This window comes from Delphinus delphis, chromosome 3 (assembly GCF_949987515.2).
Source record: "Delphinus delphis chromosome 3, mDelDel1.2, whole genome shotgun sequence".
Lineage (NCBI taxonomy): Eukaryota > Metazoa > Chordata > Mammalia > Artiodactyla > Delphinidae > Delphinus > Delphinus delphis.
The window spans coordinates 60,101,376-60,123,087 of NC_082685.1; the positions used below are offsets into that span (position 1 = coordinate 60,101,376).

The window sequence follows — 21,712 nt, forward strand, 5'->3', positions numbered from 1 at the left end:
TGTAAAATGGAGACAATAACAGTACCTGGCTCACGGGATTTTCACCATTGTGGGAGACATTGGAGGTAAGGCGTTCAGCTCATGTTTGACATGTGGTAAGTGCTCGAATGTGAGCTATCCTTATTATTCGCCATCAGGGTGACCATTTCAAAAGTGTTTGCAGCAGCAAAAATAGCAACTGCTTTCCCTCAGTGACTAAAATTCATCACCTTTCCATATAAATTAGACCTTCCTCCAGTCTTCTCCATCTCAGTAAACTGAGCCATCATCTGGTTGCCCAAAGTAAAAAGCACATGGTGGTCATCCTGACCCTGAACTCTTCTTCATCTTCCCATGTGCAGTCCATCCTAGACACCACTCTGCTCCATCTACTCCCCTCCATCTCCACCAACGTGACCTGAATTCAAAGCCCAGCATTCACTTCTGCCTCTCTCCAAAGCACGCGTCCGATCACAGTATCTGCCTCCAGCCCCAGCTTACACTCCATTGGCTTCTCCTTGTTCTCAGGATTTAAAACAAAACTCTAACCTTGGCCTACAAGATGCAGCATCCTCTGGCCCCCACCAACCTCTCCAGCCTCATCCCCTCACACTCCTCTTGCACTCCAGGCTCAAGACACAGTGGCCCGTTGATCCCTAAAGCCTCTCTGCCTAAGCTGCTTGTCCCCCCTCCTTCATCCAGCTAATGCCTCCTCATCCCTCAGGTCTCTATCTCTTCCTCAAAATGGATCTGCCCGAGTTCTCAGAGGAGGTCAGTTACATTCATTCACAGCCGCCGATCAGGTCCCTTACCGCAGCCATCAAGTAACTGTGTTGTAGTTCGTGGCCTAACGTCTCCCCTCTACTGCCGTGTAAGCTGTAGGAGGTCAGGGACAGCATGTGCCTGCTCTGCTCACTGCTGCTTTCCTAAGGCCCAGCATAGCGTTAAGCACAAAATAGACACTGAGTAAGTATTTGTTGACTGGAATATAATGGAAAGACAGCTAGACGTTAAGGTAAACTCTTGCCTGTGGGTTCTTCATCCCAACACTTCACCTTTGATTTGCTGCCTTAAACTAAACTTGCATCAGATGAAATATTGAGTTGAACACTCCTCATTGATCAGGCCTCCAACTGGCCTGTTTCCTGGAGGTAGTAATCCACCAAGTTGTTAGCAACTGACATTTCTTGTCTCCATCTATGTAACACTTCAGTTATTATTGTATCCTGCAGAGACTAAAGAATGTGCAATTTAAAAGTCTGTACCTTTAGCTATTTCTGCTTGAATTACTCCTTTTCCTGCAGGGAAGCTGAGTTCTTTACCATGTCATTCACATGCTTTCTGAATTGCCTTGACTAAGAATCAACTAAATCACTACTTCACATACTGACTCCCTCACCTCTTCTTGGACTTTGATCAGAGATTTCCTTCTCAATGAGACCGTCTCTGGTTTCTGGATCTAAACCTTCAACCACCTTCCTTCTCCCACCCCTGACATTTCAAATCTTCCTTCTCCCACCCCTGACATTTCAAATCTTCCTTTCCTACTTTTTCTCCTTAGAACTTACCACTACCCTATATATTTTTTGTCTTATTTTGTCTCCATCAACCGGAATGAAGATGCTTGAGAGAAAGTATTTTTGTTTTATTCAGTTTTTCCTCAGCCTGACATCTAATAGGCCCTCAAATATCAGTTAAACAAATGAACAAACAACCTGATACTGCTCACGTAGGACCAGAAAAAAATCAAGATATTCGGAAAAACAGGAGTAGAGCCTGTTTTTTAAAGTCTTCTTGATTCTCCATTTCTGCCCCTCCTCCACCCTCCAAAATTCATCAAATAACCCTAACTAGATAGAGACTGAAACCACTAAACTATGTTATAGTTTCCCTTTCCATGAGGGCAGGAATGACTCCCTGCGACAGCTCTGCGGCCGAGCCTGGAGCCTGACTTGCAGTAAGCACGCAATAAAGGTCTGGTGAGAGTAAGTGAAGAAGCAAGTAAGGACTCACCAGGTTACAGCCTGACTGTTACAACAAAGTGCACTCCCCACCTCCAAGTTTCTTTTCCACATAACCTTCCAAGAGTAGCACAACTCTGTCGCCCTCATCCCTTGGCTCCCGTGTCCACCTTGAGGTGGCTACTCTAGTTCCTGCCATGCTATCTGCATTCTAGCCACAGGGAAGGGGGGAAAAAGCAAGAGGGCTCCTCTGTGGAGCATTATGCCAAAATGACACGTATCATTTCTGCTATTATGCCAATGATCATAGCTTAGTTGCATGACTGGCCACAGCTGAAAGGGAGGCTGGGAAATGTGGTATGCAGCTGGACAGAGGTGTTCAACGATTAAGGAGAGAAAATGGGTATGGTAAACGTCTAGCAGTTTATTAAACAGACAGTAAAAGGACAGCACCTTTCTTTTCATATGAAGATCATCTTTGCAGGCTCCCTGTTCATACATAACGAGTTTGTGCTTGCATTCATCATCTTCACCTTCACTGCCATCATTAACTTGGCCTAAACAAATTCTGTAAAATTCACAGAATTTTATGTAAAGAAAAGACAACCAAGGGATGTTTACCATTAATCTTAACTAATGTCTGCATAGCCCTTCAAACCCTCCTCTGCTTTCTCTCCCACCACAATCACACACGCACTCTCTTTAGCAAAATTAATCTTTTATTCTGAAGTACAAACACAGGTCACTGTTCTGTTTCTCAAAGGCACTGCATAGGGTGCCCCACCTGAATGCAATTAAAGGCCTGACCCTCAGGCACAGCAGTTGGGGGTGATATTATGGAATCTAAACCAGGGCACTAAAATCTAACACTGCCGCCCCTGCCCCTGTAAGCCATGAACTAAAAAGCACACTTTTTTTGTTGTTGTTGTTATTTTCTCTTGTCAAATACATCAAGGAAACTGTGCTCTTTCGATTCTCTGGGAAAATATTAAATGTCAACAGGTTAAAGCTCCAAGTTGCCTGTTAATTTTGTAGGTTCTCTAAGCAACAATCCAGGAGCCTGATAACTTTGGGGCAAAGGTCCAAAAGCTCAAAGAGAAAGAATAAATATGAACGTTCTTAGTTGAGTTTCCCCCTTTCTTCTCCTATGAGGTGGGTAATAAAGAGATCTAATAAAGTACTGAGCTCCAATCCATTCAATTAAGTATTGTCTTATTACATATTTTAAAGCTAAATTCTAGTATAAAAAAATCATATCTGGTTTCAGTACTCTCATTCATTCAACAAATATTCGACTGCTTACAATATATCAAAAACTGTTCTAGCAGTGGGAACACATATCTGGCCACAGCTTACATTCCCATGAGATGACACAGTCTATAAACAGGGTAGAGAAATAAAACATGTAGGATGTTGGACGGTGATAAATGCTACGGAGAATGAAAAACTTTTTTTTCTTTCTCCTTCTTTTCCAAAGTCTTATTTTCCTTCTTTCTGAAAGCCTTCCCAGATTAATCCCAATTGGCTTCTTCTGTCACTTCAGCAGTCTCATTAAAATATCTGGAGAGCTAAGCTTGATGTAATATGTTTTGGAAAGGTCTGCCATTCAACAAAACAAGAGACAGCTCAGAGGACAATGCTCTCTTGGGGATACAGAATTCAAGAAACACTTTGGAACCAAACCAATTTCTCTTAGAACCCTTTCAAAAAAGGAGCTATAGCTTCACCCATAATCAGCTAAATTCTTGTCAAAGAAAGGAAAGGACTGATGTAGAATGACTACCTGAATAGTTTAGAAGGATACATGCACAGATGTTTAGTGGTTCACTATTGGTTTGGGATTTTTAGTTCATACTTTTCTGTACTATTAAAATTCTCAGCATTTATCTCAGATAAAACTATTATTTAAAATGAAATAAAAGGTGACAGGAAAGGGATAAGAGATTAAGAAAAAGTGTAAGAAGGCTTTCAAAATCCATCCCAAACATCAAAAAACTGCCTCAAGAAACACCCCTCACAGCAACTATAACACATGTCCACTTGAAACAATATTGATAATAATCTTAACCACCAACCTGAATTCTCCTTCCACCCCCATGCAACATACTTTAAGATGGAGATAGTTAAGCAAGTTGCCAAAAACTCTTCCTTATATTTTCCCTATAGCCCCTTTAAAATACAACCACAAAAAGTGATTTAGACGGAAAGAACACAGGACTTTTTTTTTTACAAAAGTCAGTTTATTAAGATAGGCTTACAAATTCAACAACAAAAAACACAGTAATATTTAAAATGTTAAATGGGAGGGGGAAATACTTTCTTATAGCCCGCTGATAGCCTTCTTATAAATATTTATAAAATATGAATTGCATCAAAACTGCTGTAATATGGAATAGCATTAGCCATTGAGTTCTCGCGTCTAAAAGAAAACTGAAGCCGATGTCACAATTGATCCCTGTCACCTGAACTGTTTTGGCTATTGCAATTTGAAAACTATCTTAAATCTGAGAGAAGCCAACACCACCTCTCACTGTTCACTGAAATCTTTTGCCAGAACAAATGTTTTTAAAGTATGCTTCTAAAACAGTGAACTTGCTACTAAACGCCTTACACTTGAAATAAAAAAAAAAGAAAAAAAAAGCATAAGAAGAAACTGATTTGCAATTTGCAGATATGGATTCTTTTGATGAAGCCTTTTCTCTAAAGAGAATAATAAGAGCTTTTATATTTATTCTTTCAGGTTAAAATATTTAGTTTGGGTTTTTCTAGTGGGGACACATGGATTTTCACCATCCCCTTCTAATTAGAATAAGTTTGTACTTCTTGTATATACAACACAGAAGGTAGTAAAAGTAGGCAGGCATTTGGTGGGGATGACAAAACTAATCTGTGATTTTGAACTTCTTTTAAAAGGAGAAAATTAAGAAAAACAAGGCTAATTCGCAAAGTGGGTAATCAAGGATTAATCTACTAAGGTCAAGTAGCATCAGAAATAATTCCTCTGATTCAAAGAAGTAGCAGAAATGTAAGAGATGATGGTTATGATAATAATAACAACAAAAGAGTTCTGATGTGGCGGGCACTAAGTACTATATTTGTATTACTTTATTTAAACTTCCCCCAAATCCTACGAGTAGACTTTTACTTTACAGATCAGGAAACTGAGGCACAGAGTGGTTAAGCCTAAGGGCACAGAGTTAAGGAAGCTCTGAGGTCCAGGACTCAAATGCAGGCAAGCAGACTCCAAAGCCAGCTCTGCTAACAACTATTCTGTCTCTCAATCATCTGGTCAAGACCTCTAATTTTAGATAGAGCTAGGGAAGGGAAATTAGTGGTTAAACTAAAAAACCCCAGACTCTAGATTCAAATCCTTTTTCAAAACAAAACTAAACTAACAAAGAAAAACACATCAACTCTCTTATAAACAGAATAGAAACATACTGATCCTTCTGAGGAAACCTCATGCTGGGTGGAAAGGCCTAGTATATTCAATTTCTATCGCTAGTGCACAAACAGATAACACAGCCGGTCACAGCAACTGATAATCTCATCCTTTTTTATAACTTCACTCAATGAAACATGTTAAATCAAAAAAGAATAGCCCCCAAAACAAATAAAAACACACATTAAGCAGATTTTGAGATTTATTAAAATAAAGTATTAGCAAACAATATCCAAAAACAAAGTTCTTAAGAGTTATGGCTTTGAAAAGCACAATATAGTAAAACCTAATACATTTTTATAAGTATCAAAAAGATAACAGAATTGAAGCATGTTGCTAGAATTTCATTTTCTACAACATAAACAGAAGGAGAACAAGTACAAGTAAGAAGCAGACCTAGAGTGCAGCCAGTGATTTGGTCTTTATCATCTGCATATGAAATATCTTTTTAAGAGAACATGGGCAGGATTACACACAAATACCCAGTTTTCATGATTACAGTCCTACCGAATTTTAGCATAAGTGATTTTCAAAATGCAACTTTAACCAACCACGTTGAAAAGAAAAGCACTTGCCCAACTATTATCTCCAAGAGTCCCTACAGTTAAAATACTTTATGAATAAATCAAAGCAACATCATCTCCAATGGTATTAGAAGGGAAAATCTGATTCTAAAAGACTTCTTCTTTACTTGGGATTGTTTGGCCTCACTGGAGTTCTGTTATAGCTAACACCAGCTAGTATTAAGAAGGTACTACCTATCAACGGGGTAAAACAAAATCTACCTCTACACAAAATTTCAAACTTTTAAAAAACAGTTATCTTCAAATAAATCCTTAAAGGACAATGGTTTATGACGAATTTAGGAATTTTAAGAACTGAATTCTTTGGACACAAACCTTTTTCACTCTGTCATAAATAACAGAAGAATCCTGCTCTGAGACTAGATCTTTTCAACAAAACAACTCACCACATGTTTTACAGCAATTGCTACAGCAAATATTACAGCGTAAGCTCTTATTTTTTAAAAAATTTGATATGTAAAATCCTTCTCATTGGTTTTTGTAAATCATCCAATTTTAGGGTAACACCTCAATCATAATAACTGCATTTTAGAAGAGAAGTTTCTATTATGAAAAATCCAATATAACAAAGGCTTGACAAATACTCTTACCTCTTGTAATTAGGACATGCTAAACTTCAATCCAGTGAATTACAAAGAACTAAGTTTCTGTTTAGCAGGTTTTGACTAGAATTGTTTACGTAGAAGAAATGCCTCAAATTCTCTCTCCATACATGCATCTTCTGTGAGAAGTAAACCTCCCCAGTCCCACCTGTTTTAATGAGGAAACTGCTACTCTCCAGGGGTTGAAACAGGCATCAAACCTGAGATTACCACCCAAAAAGCTGCGCTACTGAATATCTGAGGAGATGCCCATAAACCAATACTTAGGAAAACTCCTGCCAATGAAAATCACCAAACACTTCTAAAACCAGCAGGCTATCTACTACCTTAAAAGATTCTTGCTTATCTAGCTGATGGGTATAATGAGGACACACATTCATAATTCCTACCAGAGAGATTAAGTGAGGATTTAACTAATAAGACAAGGAAGAGCTCTGAGCCTCTTAAGAGTTAATAGGTCCAAAATTTAAATCATCATCGGAAGCTGAATTTAATAATTATCAAAAGATTTTTCCTTCTTCAGAAAGTATAAAAGATATTAATATATTTTAAGTAGGAGAATGATAATGATCCAAAGTAATATTAAGCAAGCAACTAGAAAAAGTATAAAGAAATGGAACTAAAATGGTATATTAGATGCTCTCTGTAATAGAAATACAACACTTAAACAGGTACTATCAAAGTTGAATTTAGAGTTTCTCTGCTACTGGCATGATTTCATTTTTGTATAAACTTTCTCCTTTAAAAGAACATTATTACAGGGGAACTGTTTCCCACAGGTACTCTAAGATAATACTGAAGGTTATATAATGTGAGCCCCAGTCCTTATCTTAACAATAGATTCCAAATCTGAATACTTACTGATCATTTTACATCCTAAAAGAATGTCTTACTCTCAAATGTTATGAAAAGTATAAAATAGCTACACCCTCTTTCCATACTATTAAGTATAACTTATTGAACTACCTATTGACAGTAATCTTACTGTGGATTTCACCTCAGAAACCCAGACAATTCTATTATCATACTGATAGTTTACTTACATAACAAGAAAATGTAAAAAGTGATTTATAGTCTGATATATATATTTGACATTTAGATTGATGTCTTCCTTAAATTTTCTCTAAAGAAAAAACGTTCACTTCAGTAGATCAGTAACATGCCTACTAGTTTATATTCCATAACGTAAGCCAGGTAATTATGTAGAGATGTTAGTCAAATGCACCTCTTAAATTATTTTTTCCAGTCAGCATCTTTTTGTTGCTTTAATACATTACTGAGATTAATTTCGATTCTATTCCTCTTTTTGCATTTACCAAACTGGCTGTAGTTTTATTATTCCCAGACTCTGTCTTTTCAGCTGGCATGTATTTATTTCAATGTTGTACATGCTATAAAATGTGATTTTTCTGGTTGTGATGATGTTTTCATAAATTTGACTATAAACCATTCTGGAGATTAAATGAAAGCTTAAAACTGTAATTTTATGAAATGGTTTCTTTCAGAGGTGCTTTTTTCATTGGTAGAATTTTACTTAGTTTTTTTAATCTCACTGGCTAATTTTTATTTCCCATCCATTCCTGTACTGAGCAGCCTCAGGAATTATAGGACCAGCTGGATTGAATGAAGTTTTCATATAAAACTCAGGGATGTGGAGTTAACAACTTTTAGGAAATACAACAGGCTTAATTATACTTCTATATGAAACTCTTACCAGTTAATTGCTTCAGTACTGTCATTCGAGACACAGCTCCTTAGAGAAAACACAGAGAAAGCCAATCACATAAAATCTTGCTAACTCTAAAGGCTGTTACATGAATAAAAACAATTTTTAATTAACTCAGTTGTAAGCATCAATAAAACAATTCAATAGTTTCCACCAGCTCAAGCCCACTGAAGTTGATTACATGTATCTGCCAGTCAACCTAGGTAGTTATTCTACAAATTTGTTCCAAAGATTGTGCCATGAGCCTGTTAAGTAGAAGAATGATGTAAGTAGCTAAGTTCTATCACTAAGCAAACAAACCTCTTTCGTGTGGCTGACACAATTCTGGAAGATTGCGAATGCATGTCATGTAAAACTTACGTTTAAGGCTCAGGTGACTGTCAGAAAGTTTCCTTTTACTTAGCAAAGGACTGTGAGCTGGAACACATATGGCACTTCATCTGAGAGAACTAAAACCATCCATTGGCTGCACTTTATAAAAGCAATAAATAATGTTATGGAAAACAAAAGGAACTGCATTCTCCTTTACTCAAAAAATGCATTTTTTTCCTCATAAGAGCACAAAGGGCAAAGTAGAAAGTCAAATGAAACTAACATTTTAAACAGAAGACTGACATGGCTCCACATATTTTTAAAAGGCACTGGAAAATAAGCTTCTTCTAATAGGTAAGTTAGGTGATTTTTTTTTTCCAAAATAGTGTATTTGTTCTTCATGCCATAACTAAGTGTCCATCTGACTGCTCCCTAGAAAAAGAGGTTAAGAGTCCTTTACTCAAAGCCCTTAAGCATGACTGATTAAATGAATATTTTAGAGTTTTCATGTCTTTCCTCTCTGAGGATTGTGGAGACTGGTATCCACATAGGTGCTAAAAAAAATGGAAAAAGAGCACCCATGGTAACTGAGAGAATAGTCTGTATTCTTTGATATGTGAATGTTTTCAAATCAGCTAGCTCAATTCATTTAAGCATCAGACAGGTGGCCTCATCCTTGGGGCCAGACTGAAGAGGCTCCTATGGCTACAGGACACAGGTCCTTGCATGGGGAAACAGACACAAGTAAGAGCAATGGGATGAAGTACATGATTTTCCAACATTAATATCATCCTGCAGGGAATTAAAAAGGCACCTTCAATTGGAGCTACAGAATAACAGTCTTACAATCTAGGTTGAAAATACAACAAAAGCTAGAAAAAGCATAACTTCCTATAACTGTAATCTATAAATTGCAGTGTTTAATACAAAAGGGGTACCAAGGAAGCAAGGATGAACATGTAAGTCCAAGTCACTTGAGTGTGTTTCACAAAAGGTTACTCTAAAAACTATCACCCATCAAAGTGCAAAATAAAAGATTAATGCATGTCAAAATTAGAGTTCTTGCAACATTGGCCAAAAGCAGCAAACACAACTGAACAAGGCCGTGCATGCACTGTCACTAGCTATAAAGTAGTACTTATGACAGATTTGAGTAAATGACATATACTGGAGATCCGTTGTTTGCAGTAAGTTTTTTTAAAAAAAGGAAATATTTTACAAAAGATAATATTGAGTGAAGTCACAATACACTGACAAACATTTAGCTGTATTAAATGTAAATTTTATGTCACTTAGAAAACTATCACTTGGCTTTTACTGAACACTACCTGTTAGAGCAGTGCATAGTGTTCCTTCAAATAAACGACTTTTTTTTTATAGTTTCCTTTAAGCCCCTACCATATGCTTTTATAAAACAATGAATTACACTTTTTTAAAGCTGGTAGGACTAAGAAACTGGTAAAAGTACAGCTTCTGGAGAATCAAGAATAGAACGGAAGACTCTCATTGAACACCTTCTTATACTGTTATAATTTTCATCATGTGATCTATTACTTTTCCAAAAAAATTTAACAAATAAAAAAACTGCTGGGACAATAAGGCAAAAGTATGTTCCAGTTTAAGATCAATGCCAAACTTCTGAACTGGGGCACAATACTCACTTTGCATCTTTCACAACACTTTTGAGAGTTAATCACATGAACATGAATACAAACAGATGTTGATTCATCACAAAAACAAATGTATTGGTCACAATTATGTAGAAAAAAAATAAGCTGTAATATCTGTTTTCCATGTAAGCTCACAGTATCTGTACTGAAATTTTCCCTAAAATTAAAACAAGTCCACTAATAATATAACTGAAAAAGAATACTTCTACACTATGAAACAGAAGAAATGGGGTTTAGAGGGGAGCCCATCTGAGTGAGGACTTTATCCAGCCACTGAAGAGGCCCATGAAGATGAATCTCAATCCAACATGGGGTGCTGGTAACATCTTGCCGGTGATATTCTGCTCCCCAGCCCTATGAAAATGAACAGATAACATGGCAAGTCACGTTTTAAATTGTCAACCAGTCGAAACCAATTTCAACACACTAACAAAAATAAACTTTAACAGTAGAGATATACAGACATACCTAAAGGAAAAACTATCACAAAACCAATCTTAGCATTCACCATGAAATTAAAAGCAACACAATAGCTGCATCATTATAATAACATATAATCCCTTAATAGAAACCCTTGGAACAAGATATGTTTCAGAATTCTTTTTTTTATTACTTTTAGGAAGTTAATAATGGTAAAATATCTCATAATTAAAATATTAATATTCCTGCAGTGAGCTAGATTCTCTCTTAATGGGATAAATAAAACTCAAATATAACCTCATGTAAGTTCACATCAGATTTTGTAAACAAAAAGCTTTCGATTTTCAGGGTTTTTTTTAAACATCAGATAAGGCGTAAATCTGATCAATGCATACAAATGTAATTAAAGTGGCAGTCACATATCATTATCCTTTAAGATGGGAAATTACTGGGATGAATTGAGCTGGACCACTTTAGCCTAAAACTCCAAAGAGTAAAACAGAATTTTTCCACTTCTATTTGCCTGAATTTAACTAGCTCTCTGCTTTACTGCTTACAGTAGTCCTGGCCCAGGAAAAGTAAGCAGCTGTGATGAGGGTGGATTGGGAGACTAAATTGAATATGCAAAAGCCATGTTTCTATAGAAGGCAAGGGAAATGCCTTCAGGGCTATTGATAAACTGCTGCATAAACAGGCCTATAACAAAGCCTATAGCAAGAAAACACTGGGCTGTGGGGCTGTGGGCCAAAAAGAAAAAAAACGTACACAGAGCATTTGACAATTGCTCTTCTTTGGCTAAATCCTTAAGGAACAAGCAGGTACAGGACAGGTTGCTGAAATATAACACCAAAATTCTTTCTAAATTTTGCTTATGCACCATCATTTGGAATACCAATAAAATTAGGCCAAGAGCAAATGATAAATTTGAAAAGTTCTTTGAACTTTTCAAATCCTTAATAACAGAGCTTAAAACAAGGAAAATAATTTTAGTATGGTAAAGAATTCTTTACATCAACCTAATGGGATCCAATAATGATTGAAACTGCTGAAGCTAAGAAACTTAAAAAGCAATTTTAATATTAAATGCTTTCTAGCAATTTAGCCTTTAACTGAAATTCTTTTATAAACTCAGCCCCTATTCAATATCAATATCAATACTGAGCACTTTATAATGTCTGGATTATAAAATAAAATCTTAGACCAATCATGTGGTTTAAGTTATAAATTCAAGAATTTTATTTAAAAACCTATTAAATCAGGTAAAAAATAGTTACTACCTTTCATTTAACAAAGACTTTTTAAAATTATAACCTACAGACATATAATATACATATTTACAGTGACTCAAATTAAACTACAGGTCACAACCCACTCACCTTGACAAAACTCATTCGAATGGTACACATTTTGGTAAGCTCATATACTGCCTCAAATCCATGGTTGACAGACTGAGCCAGAAGCTGGGCAAACTCCTGATTGTTAAAAATTTTGAGGCTGCAGCTGCTGGGAATCTTACAGACAGTGGTAGGATGAAAGCCATGATGAAAGTTGCAGTTCCTACTCTGTACAAATATGCTGCTGTCACTGAGGCACTCTGCATACACCTCTCCACCAACATAGTACAGATGAACACCTTAAAAAGACAGGCATTACAAGAGTAAACTTAACAAAGCAGTATAATGAAATCGAGGAAGTTGTATGAGGTGCAACCAAGAATAACCACTACACTATAGCAAGTCTTCAGACAGGAGCTACCACTAGATGGCCTTATGCTGCCAAAGATAATCAAGAGGTTAATGTGCCTAAATCTAAAATGATCCTCAAATAACTAAGACTTAAGCCTCAAGTTGGCAGCATATTAGGTTATCAGTTCTCAGGTTTTTTTTTTCCTTTTCCAACAATCATTTATCATCTCTATGAAAGAAAGCAATGGCAAAAAAAAAAATCCCCAAAAAGCACCTTATGATGAGTCCTTTCAAAGGAATTCTTAGTGCTATCAAGTATCATGAATAGCTGTTTGGCAAAAAGTTTTGCACTCTTTTTGCTAATGGAAAGGTCTGCAGCATTTAAAAAAAAAGAAGCTAAGTCACATATGTAATTTCAGGTCATAGGAAAAGCCTTTAAATGGCAGATGTATTTTACTTTCCTTTAAAAAGATGTTTTGGGTATTTAAAATATATATAAATAATATATGAATGTTCAATATTTAAAAATTCAAATTATATAGCTAGAGCTGAAGTTGTTCCCAACTTTTCTCTACTGCAAATAGTACTAAAAAGACCATCATAGTACACACATGTGAGTCACAGACTAGTTTCAGGCTATGACATTAAAAACTAGTTTTGCTTCTGGGCAAATAAAAATGAGCCATGGAAGAAAGGATCCTAGAACTGTATACTGGGAAAAAAGAGGAAAATGATTCTAGAATTTAAGAATTCACCAAGTAGATTTCTCTTAAATTATTCTACTGCAGAATGAAAAATCAATGCATAGAAGTGAGGCATTTTACCTAAAAAAATCATGGCAAGTTGACAGTTCTGTCAAAAAAGAATGGAAACTTTCTTTCCAACTTATTTTTGGACATAGTATTTTTCTGAATCTCTTCTATAAGAAATCATTTTACAATTAAAGTTATTTACCTTTTGTTCCTAATTTGGACCAAGACTTCCTCAAGTCAAAGAAGCAAAAGGTAGCAAATGGTAAAAACAAAACTTCTTAAAAGAGAGGCAAACAGCTCTACCTGGGATAGGTTTCCTTTCTGACCACTTGATGCATGAGACATTTCACTGCAATGTGAAAAGTTCCTTGTTTGCTGTGGCAACTATCTTGCAGGATGAATTATAAATAAAACCCTGTTACCTGAATTTAAAAGGTGGGAGAAGTGGCAGTGAAGCCATTGAAGACTTACGTCATTCAAACTGGATATCCTACCAGTAACCCTGTTCCTCTAACATAATGGAAATTCTTTCAAGTCTTCAACCCAAAATATTCCACAAATACCATAATTTAAAAATTTTAATCCTTCACTAGCATTCATATATTCTACAAATATTTCTTGTGTATGTACTATGAGCCAGGCAGCATTCTAGTTGCTGAAGATATTGTTGTGAACAATGCAAATTTCTGTACAGCTTGTATTTCAGTCAAAAAGACTGAAAATTAAAAAAATAAACACAGAATAGTATGATTTCAGACCCTAAGTACTATGAAGAAAAAATAGGTAGGATAAAGAAAAGAAGTCTGTCTTTACTTAATACATTCTTCAACATCTCCAACTTGAGGGCAGGACCATGCCTTAAGCTTCTTTGTATGCCCCAGAACCTTACACAATGCAGACTACACAGCAAGCACAACAAATGACTGAATTCAACTGAATGTAGGAAAATGACAAAAGTACCTTTTCCAATATGTCGTCTGGTGTTTTCAATTGTTGAATTACGATTAACATTTGACAACAATCCCAAGCAGAATCTACTTTTGTTATTTGAAGGGTCTGTGAATCCATCTACTAACACACTAGTAGAAGATGCATGAAAAGCTTCCCCAACACGATTGTTTAATTCATAGTAGACAATTGAACACCAATGTTTGGGCTCTTCATAGGCAACAGGCTGAACATCTGTGAACAAACCAGACAGAAAAAATGTTTAATGATTATCAGAAACTCCAGGCTCTGTGTTTCCTTTAACCCAACCCAAGCACTATATGAAAAAGAAAATTTTCAGATATTTCACTTTAGTCTCACTGTCCTTCCTGACTTTCAGTCTGTTTGTATGTTTGTTTTCAAAAAAACAAACATCAGAAATGCCTTGATCATAACAATTTTCAAAATTATACATCTACACGGATAGGCAACATCACATTTTAAGTTATTTTTCTAGCAGAATCTAATCCAGGTTTAAATTTGAGATGACAAACCTCTGTTTCAGCAAACTGAAAGACTTAACTATACCAGTATCTGTAAAATTATTTTAAACAAAAATTTGAACTAAAAAACTAAGTAAGGCTCTTAGCAAACTAGGAATAGAGGGGAACTTCTTCAACTTGAGATAAAGAACATTTACAAAAAACTTACAGCTAACGTCATACTTAATGGTGAAAAACTAGAAGCTTTTCTGCTAAGATCAGTAACAAGACAAGGATGTGCTCACCACTCCTTTACAACAACACACTGGAAATCCTAGCTGAGGCACTAAGACAAGAAAAGGAAATAAAAGGTATACAGATTGAGAAGGAAGACATAAAACTGTCTGTTCTCAAACGACAAGATTGTCTATGCAGAAAATCTGAAATGACTGACAAAAAAACTCCCAGAACTGATAAGCACTTATAGCAAGGCTGCAAGTTGTAAGGCTAATATACTAAAGTCAATCACTTTCCTATACCAGCAATGAACAAGTAGAATTTGAAATGAAAAATTCATTACCATTTATATCAGCACTCAAAAAATTAAATATTTAGGTAAAAACCAAACAAAATAGATATAAAATCTATATGAGGAAACTATGAAACTCTAAAGAAAGAATTCAAAGAAAAACTAAACAGAGATATATAGTCCATGTTCATGTGTAGGAAGCCTCTATATTCTTAAGATGTCAGTTCTTCCCAACATGATCTACAGAGTCAATGAAATCCCAATAAAAATCCCAACAAATCATCTTGTGGATATTGATAAACTGATCCTAAAGTTTACATGAGGAGGCAAAAGACCCAGAACAACCAACACAATATTGAAAAACAAAACTGCAAGACTAACACTATCCAACTTAAAGACTCACTATAAAGCTATAGGAATCAAGACAGTGTGGTATTGGCAAAAGAACAGAGATCAAAGGAACAGAATAGAGAGCCCAGAAATAGATCCACATAAATATAGTTAACTGATCTTTGATGAAGGATCTTGGTTACTTCCCCAATAATAGATACAAGATAGTCTTTCCAACAAATAGTATAAGAACAACTGACATTCACAGCCAAAAAAATGAATCTAGACACAACATCTTACACTATTCATGAAAATTACCTCAAAAATGGATCACAGACCTATGATACAAAACTATAAAACTCTAGAAGATAGCAGAGGAGAATATCTAGATGACCTTGGATAGGGTGATGGCTTTTTAGATACAACACCAAGGCACCATCAAAAGAATGAGAAGACAAGCCACAGAATGGGAAAATATATTTGCAAAAGACACATTTGGTTAAAGGACTGTTACACAAAATATACAAAGAACTCTTAAAACTCAACAAGAAAATGAACAAGGTAATGAGAAAAACTTGTCAAAGACATGAACAGACACCTCACTGAAGAAGATATACACATGGCAAATAAACATATAAAAAAACGCTCCACATTACATGTCATCAGGAAAATGCAAATTAAAATTGCAAAGAGACACTACTACACAACCATTAGAATGACCAAAATCCAAAGCACTGACAACACCAAATGCTGGTGAAGAAGAGGAGCAACAGAAACTCTCATTCACTGCCGGTGAGAATGTAAAATGGTACAGCCACTTTGGAAGACAGTCTGTTGACCTCTTACAAAACTAAACAAACTTTTACCATACAATCCAGCACATGTGTTCCTCGGTATTTACCTAAAGGAGTCAAAAACTTATGTCCACACAAAAACTGCAGAGAGATGTTTATAGAAGCTTTATTCATAACTGCTAAAACTTGAAAGCAACCAAGATATCCTTCAAGAGGTGAATGGATAAATAAACTGTGGTACACCAGACAATGGAATATTATTCAACACTAAAAAGAAATGAGCTATCAAGCCATGAAAAGACATGGTTGGTGGGGGACTTAAATGTATATTACTAAGTGAAGAAGCCAATCTGAAAAGGCTACATACTGTAAGATTCCGATTACAAGACATCTGGAAAAGGCAAAACTATGGAGACAATAAAAAGATCAGTGGTTGCCAGGGGTTAGGAGAGAGGGAGGGATGAACAGGCAGAGCACAGAGGATTTTTAGGGAAGTGAAACTATTCTATATGGTAATATAATGATGGCTACATGTCATTATTCATTTGTTACAACCCAAAGAATGTTAGTACAAAAAATGAATCCTAATGTAAATTACAGAATGGTAGTTACCAAGGGGGTAAGGTGAGGGGGAATGGGGAGTCATTATTTAATAGGTACAGAGTTCTATTTGAAATGATGAAAAAGTTCTGAAAATGGATAGGAGTGATGGTTTGCTGAATACTGTGGATGTACTCAATGCTACTGAATTGTACACAACAGAGCCCCCAAAGTACAAGAAGCAAAAACTAACAGAACTAGAAGTGGAAATAAATATTCAACGGTAGTAGCTGGGGACTTCAATCTCCTACTCTCAATAATTGATAGAACAATTAGAAAGAAAATAAGCAAGGATACAGATGATCTGAACACTACTGACCAGCTTCATCTAACTGAAATCCAGAGATCCTATGACACCCTACGACATCAGAATATACAATTTTTTCAAAGGCACATGGAGTATTGCCTAAAAGAGACTATATGTTTTGCCAAGGGTTGGCAAACCTTTTCTACCCACCCAAATGGGCAAATCCAGCAACATATAAAAAGGATTATACACCATGACCAAGTGGGATGCAATACCTTAGGTTTTGCAGGCCACGTACTATCTGTCATATATTCTTCTTCTTCTTAACAATTCTTTAATAATCTAGAAACCATTCTTAGGTCACAGGCTATACAAAAACAAGCATAAAACAAGTCTCAACAAATTTAAAGAACTGAAATCATACTAAATATGTTCAAAGCACACAACAGAATTAAATTAGGAATCAACAACAAAAAGAAATTTGGGAAATCTTGAAATATTTGGAACTTGATAAACATGCTACTAAATAATCCATGGGTCAAAGAAGAAACCGCAACGGAAATTTTAAAATATTTTCAACTGAATAAAAATAAAGACAAACAAAAATAAAAATTCATGGGATGCAGTTAAAAGTGTGATTAGAGGGAAAGAAATAGTTTTTAACACCCATATTAGAAAAGAAACAACTCAAATTAATAATGTAAGATTCAGAAACTACAAAAAGAAAAGTAAACTAAAAGTAAACTTGCATTCTTCAAAGCAAGAAAAATGAAGGAAATAAAGATTAGAGTGGAATTCAATGGAAGAGGGAAAAGTTGTCATTCAAAAGATAAACAAAGGGCTTCCCTGGTGGCGCAGTGGTTGACAGTGTGCCTGCTGATGCAGGGAACACGGGTTCGTGCCCCAGTCCGGGAAGAACCCACATGCCGCGGAGCGGCTGGGCCCGTGAGCCGTGGCCGCTGAGCCTGCACATCCGGAGCCTGTGCTCCGCAACAGGAGAGGCCACAACAGTGAGGCCCGCGTACCGCAAAAAAAAAATAAATAAATAAGGTAAACAAAATTGACAATCCCTTAACTAAACCAACGAGAAAAAAATAACATGACACAAACTACCAAAATCAGGAATTAATACATCACTACCAACTCCTACAGAAATTAGAGAGATTATAAAGGATACTACCAAAAACTTTGTCAAATTAGATAATTTAGATGAAATGGACAAATTCCCAGAAAGACACAAATTACCAAAATTGACTCAAGAAAAAACAAACTCTGAATAGACCAATATAATAACTAAAGAAACTGAATCGATTATTTAAAATCTTCCCACAAATAGAAGTCCAAGCCGAAATGGCTTCACTGGTAAATTCTACCACATATTTAAAGAAGAAATAATACTAATACTTCAAAAACTCTTCCAAAAATTGGAGGGAACACTTCCCAACTCATTCTGTGAGGCCATTATTACCTGACAGCAATACCAAACAAAGACATCACAAGAAAATTACAGACCAATATCCTTCATGAATATACAAGCAAAAATACTCAACAAGATATTAGTAAACCTGGCCAAGCAATATATAAAAAAGGATTATACACCATGACCACATGGGTTTTATCCTAGGAATACAAGGTTGGTTTAACATCAGAAAATCAATTCATGTAATACACCTTATTACTAGAAAAAAAGAACAAAAAACTCACATGATCATCTCAGTAGATACAGAAAAAGCTTTTGACAAAATCCAACATTCATTCATGATAAAAATTCTCAATCTAGGAATAGAAGAGAACTAACAATTTGCTGGCTAGACTCTCTAGAACAATACTGATCAGAAGTAATAAAAGCCGACATCATTGTCTTACTCCCAATTATAGGTGGAAAGTAATTCAGTTTTCTATCATTAATTATGATAGCTATAGGTTTTTCATATATGCCCTTTAATAAGAAGAGAGAAGGAGAAGTTAAACGCATTCAGATTGCATAGAAAAAAAAAATACTATTTTTTATTCATGGATGACATGCTCCTATATTTAAAAGACCTTAAGGAATCCACATATGCACACACAAAAAACCTACCACTAGAACTAATAAATGAATTCAGAAGATTTCAGGTTACAAGATTAATATACAAAAATCAACTGTATGTTTTTAATTAAAAAAAATTTTTTTTATAGTGACCAACAGAAATTTATTTCATTAGTTAGACCTGAAACCACTGCATTAATGCCATTTTGAAACTAACCTTTCAGGGATTTAATACAGTTGTTCTTTAACAACAGACCTTGGTTCATTCACTACTTAAGACATGATTATTTAAATTAAAGTTAATTGGTTTCCTTACTCTCCTTTAGGGCTTTAGGCTCAGAATATTTCTATTAGAAAAATCTAATTTGTCTCAAGTTCCTATTTCTAAACTTTAGAGTGGTTAAAATGCTCTTATATTTTAAATCTTTGTAGCAAAAATTATGTCTAAAATTACAGCTCAAACTGGCAAAGCAATCAAAGATGCAGGTGATGCAAGTCTTTTTTTAAGTCTTTTTCATACAGTTTTACTGAGATACAATTGACATATGGCACTGTACAAGTTTAAGGTATACAGCATAATGATCTGTCTTACATACATCATGAAACGATTATCATGATCAATTTAGTGAACACCCATCATCTCATATAGACACAAAATTAAAGAAACAGAAAAAAACTTTTTCCTAGTGATGAGAACTCTTAGGATTTACTCTCTTAACAGCTTCGTATATAACATACAGCAGTGTTAACTACATTTATCATGTTGTACGTTATATCCCTAGTACTTCTTTATCTTATAACTGGAAGTATGTGCCTTTTGACTGCCTTCATCCAATCAATTTTATTTCTATCTACCAATGAAGAATCCAAACTCGAAATTAAAAAATTCTTCCACACACCTAGCAATAAATTTAAAAAGAAAAGAGAAACATTCCATGTCTGTGTACTAGAAGGGGACAGCAAATCTCCCCAAGTTGATTTAAAGAGTCAATGTGACCTCTATCAAAGTCCAAGGAAGAGTTTTGGTGGGGGACAGAAATTGACAAACTGATACTAAAATGATATAAAAATATGCAAAGAATGCAGAATTGCCAAACAATTTTTAAAAAGAAGAACAAAGTTGGAGGACTAACACTTCTTGTTTTCAAAACTTACTATAAAACTTTAGTAATCAAGATGGTGAGTACAGACATACAGATCAATTTTTTGAGCAACAAAAAATTAAGAGTCCTGAAATAAACTCTTAACAAAATTGAGAGTCCTGAAATAAACTCTTAAATTTATAGTCAACTGATTTCTGAAAAAGATGCCAAGACAATTCAGTAGAGAAATGATACTCTTTTCAACAAATAGTGCTAGAACCAACTGGATGTCTACTTGCGCAAAGATGAATTTAGACCGTTAACATACAAAAACCTTAACTCAAAATGAATCATAGACATAAATATAAGAGCTAAAGAACTTCTAGGAGAACACACAGGAGAATAATTTTTATGACCTTGGGATAGACATAGATTTTTTAGATGTAACACCAAAAGCATAATCCAGAAAAAAATTGATAACTTCATCAAAATTAAAAACTTTTGTGCTTCAAAAGACACCATTAAGAAAATGAAAAGACAATCCAGAGATTGAGAGAAAACATTTGCATATCACATATCTGAAAAAGGACTTCTATTCAAAATATATACAGAACTCTTAAAACTCAATAATAAGACAAACAAAGGACTTCTATCTAAAATATACACAGCACTCTTACAACTCAACAATAAGACAAACAACCCAATTAAAAAAATAAGGCAAAAGATTTAAATAAGCCAAAGAAGATACATGAATGGCTAGGTACATTAAAAATGTTCAAAATCATTACTCATTAGGGAAATACAATTAAAACAAACGAGATACCACTTCACACCCATCAGAATAACTATAATCAAAAAGATAAATAATAACAAGTCTTAGGAGGATATGGAGAAACTAGAACCCTTATATGGTACTGGTAAAAATGTAAAATGGTGCTTTCACTTTACAGTAATTTTGTAGTTTCTCGTAAATACTTAAATTTACCCTGTGACGCAGAAAAATAAAAAAAAGACCTATCTGCAAATGTTGATTACAGCATTGTTCATGCTAGCCAAAAACTAGAAACAATTCAAATGTCCATCGACAGACAAATGGGTAAACAAAATGTGGTATATCCATAAAATAAAATACTGTTCAGCAATAAGAACATTATTGATACATGGTGCGACATGGATGAATCTTGAAAACAACACAATTTGTGATTCTATTTTTATGAAAAGTTTGGAAAAGGCAAATCTACAGGTACAGAAAACAGATTAGAAGGTTCCTGGAGCTGGGGACAGGAGGGGATAGACTGCAAATAGGCACAAGGGATATTTTTAAAGGGTTATGAAAATGTTCCAAAACTAGATTGCGGTGATGGTGTAAAATTTTACACATTTACTAAAAATCATCGAATCATACAGTTAAAATGGATAAATTTTATGGTATATAAATTATTACTGGTTCAAGATGGCAGAGTAGAAGGACGTGCTCTCACTCCCTCTTGCGAGAGCACCGGAATCACAACTAACTGCTGAACAATCATTGACAGGAAGACACTGGAATTCACCAAAAA

At 35.2% G+C, this 21,712-nt stretch overlaps 1 protein-coding gene across 5 annotated transcripts in view; it reads right to left on the reverse strand.

Annotated features, from left to right (window-relative positions):
* Positions 1–2,351: 2,351 nt before the first annotated feature.
* SMAD5 (SMAD family member 5) overlaps positions 2,352–21,712 on the reverse strand; it is a 53,857-nt gene continuing 34,496 nt past the window's right edge. The window contains exons 5-9 of one of the 5 annotated variants that reach the window (XR_009518958.1): positions 14,094–14,315; positions 12,073–12,329; positions 8,655–10,630; positions 8,283–8,321; positions 2,352–2,508 (exon numbers count right to left, since the gene is read on the reverse strand). Coding sequence is in view for 1 of the 5 variants with exons in the window: in XM_060008795.1 (XP_059864778.1) it covers positions 10,487–10,630; positions 12,073–12,329; positions 14,094–14,315 (623 nt within the window). In the remaining 4 variants the exon portion in view is untranslated. Of the gene's footprint in view, positions 2,509–5,571; positions 10,631–12,072; positions 12,330–14,093; positions 14,316–21,712 lie in introns of those variants that run through there. The other 4 variants (XR_009518959.1, XR_009518957.1, XR_009518956.1 and 1 more) reach the window with 4 other exon arrangements.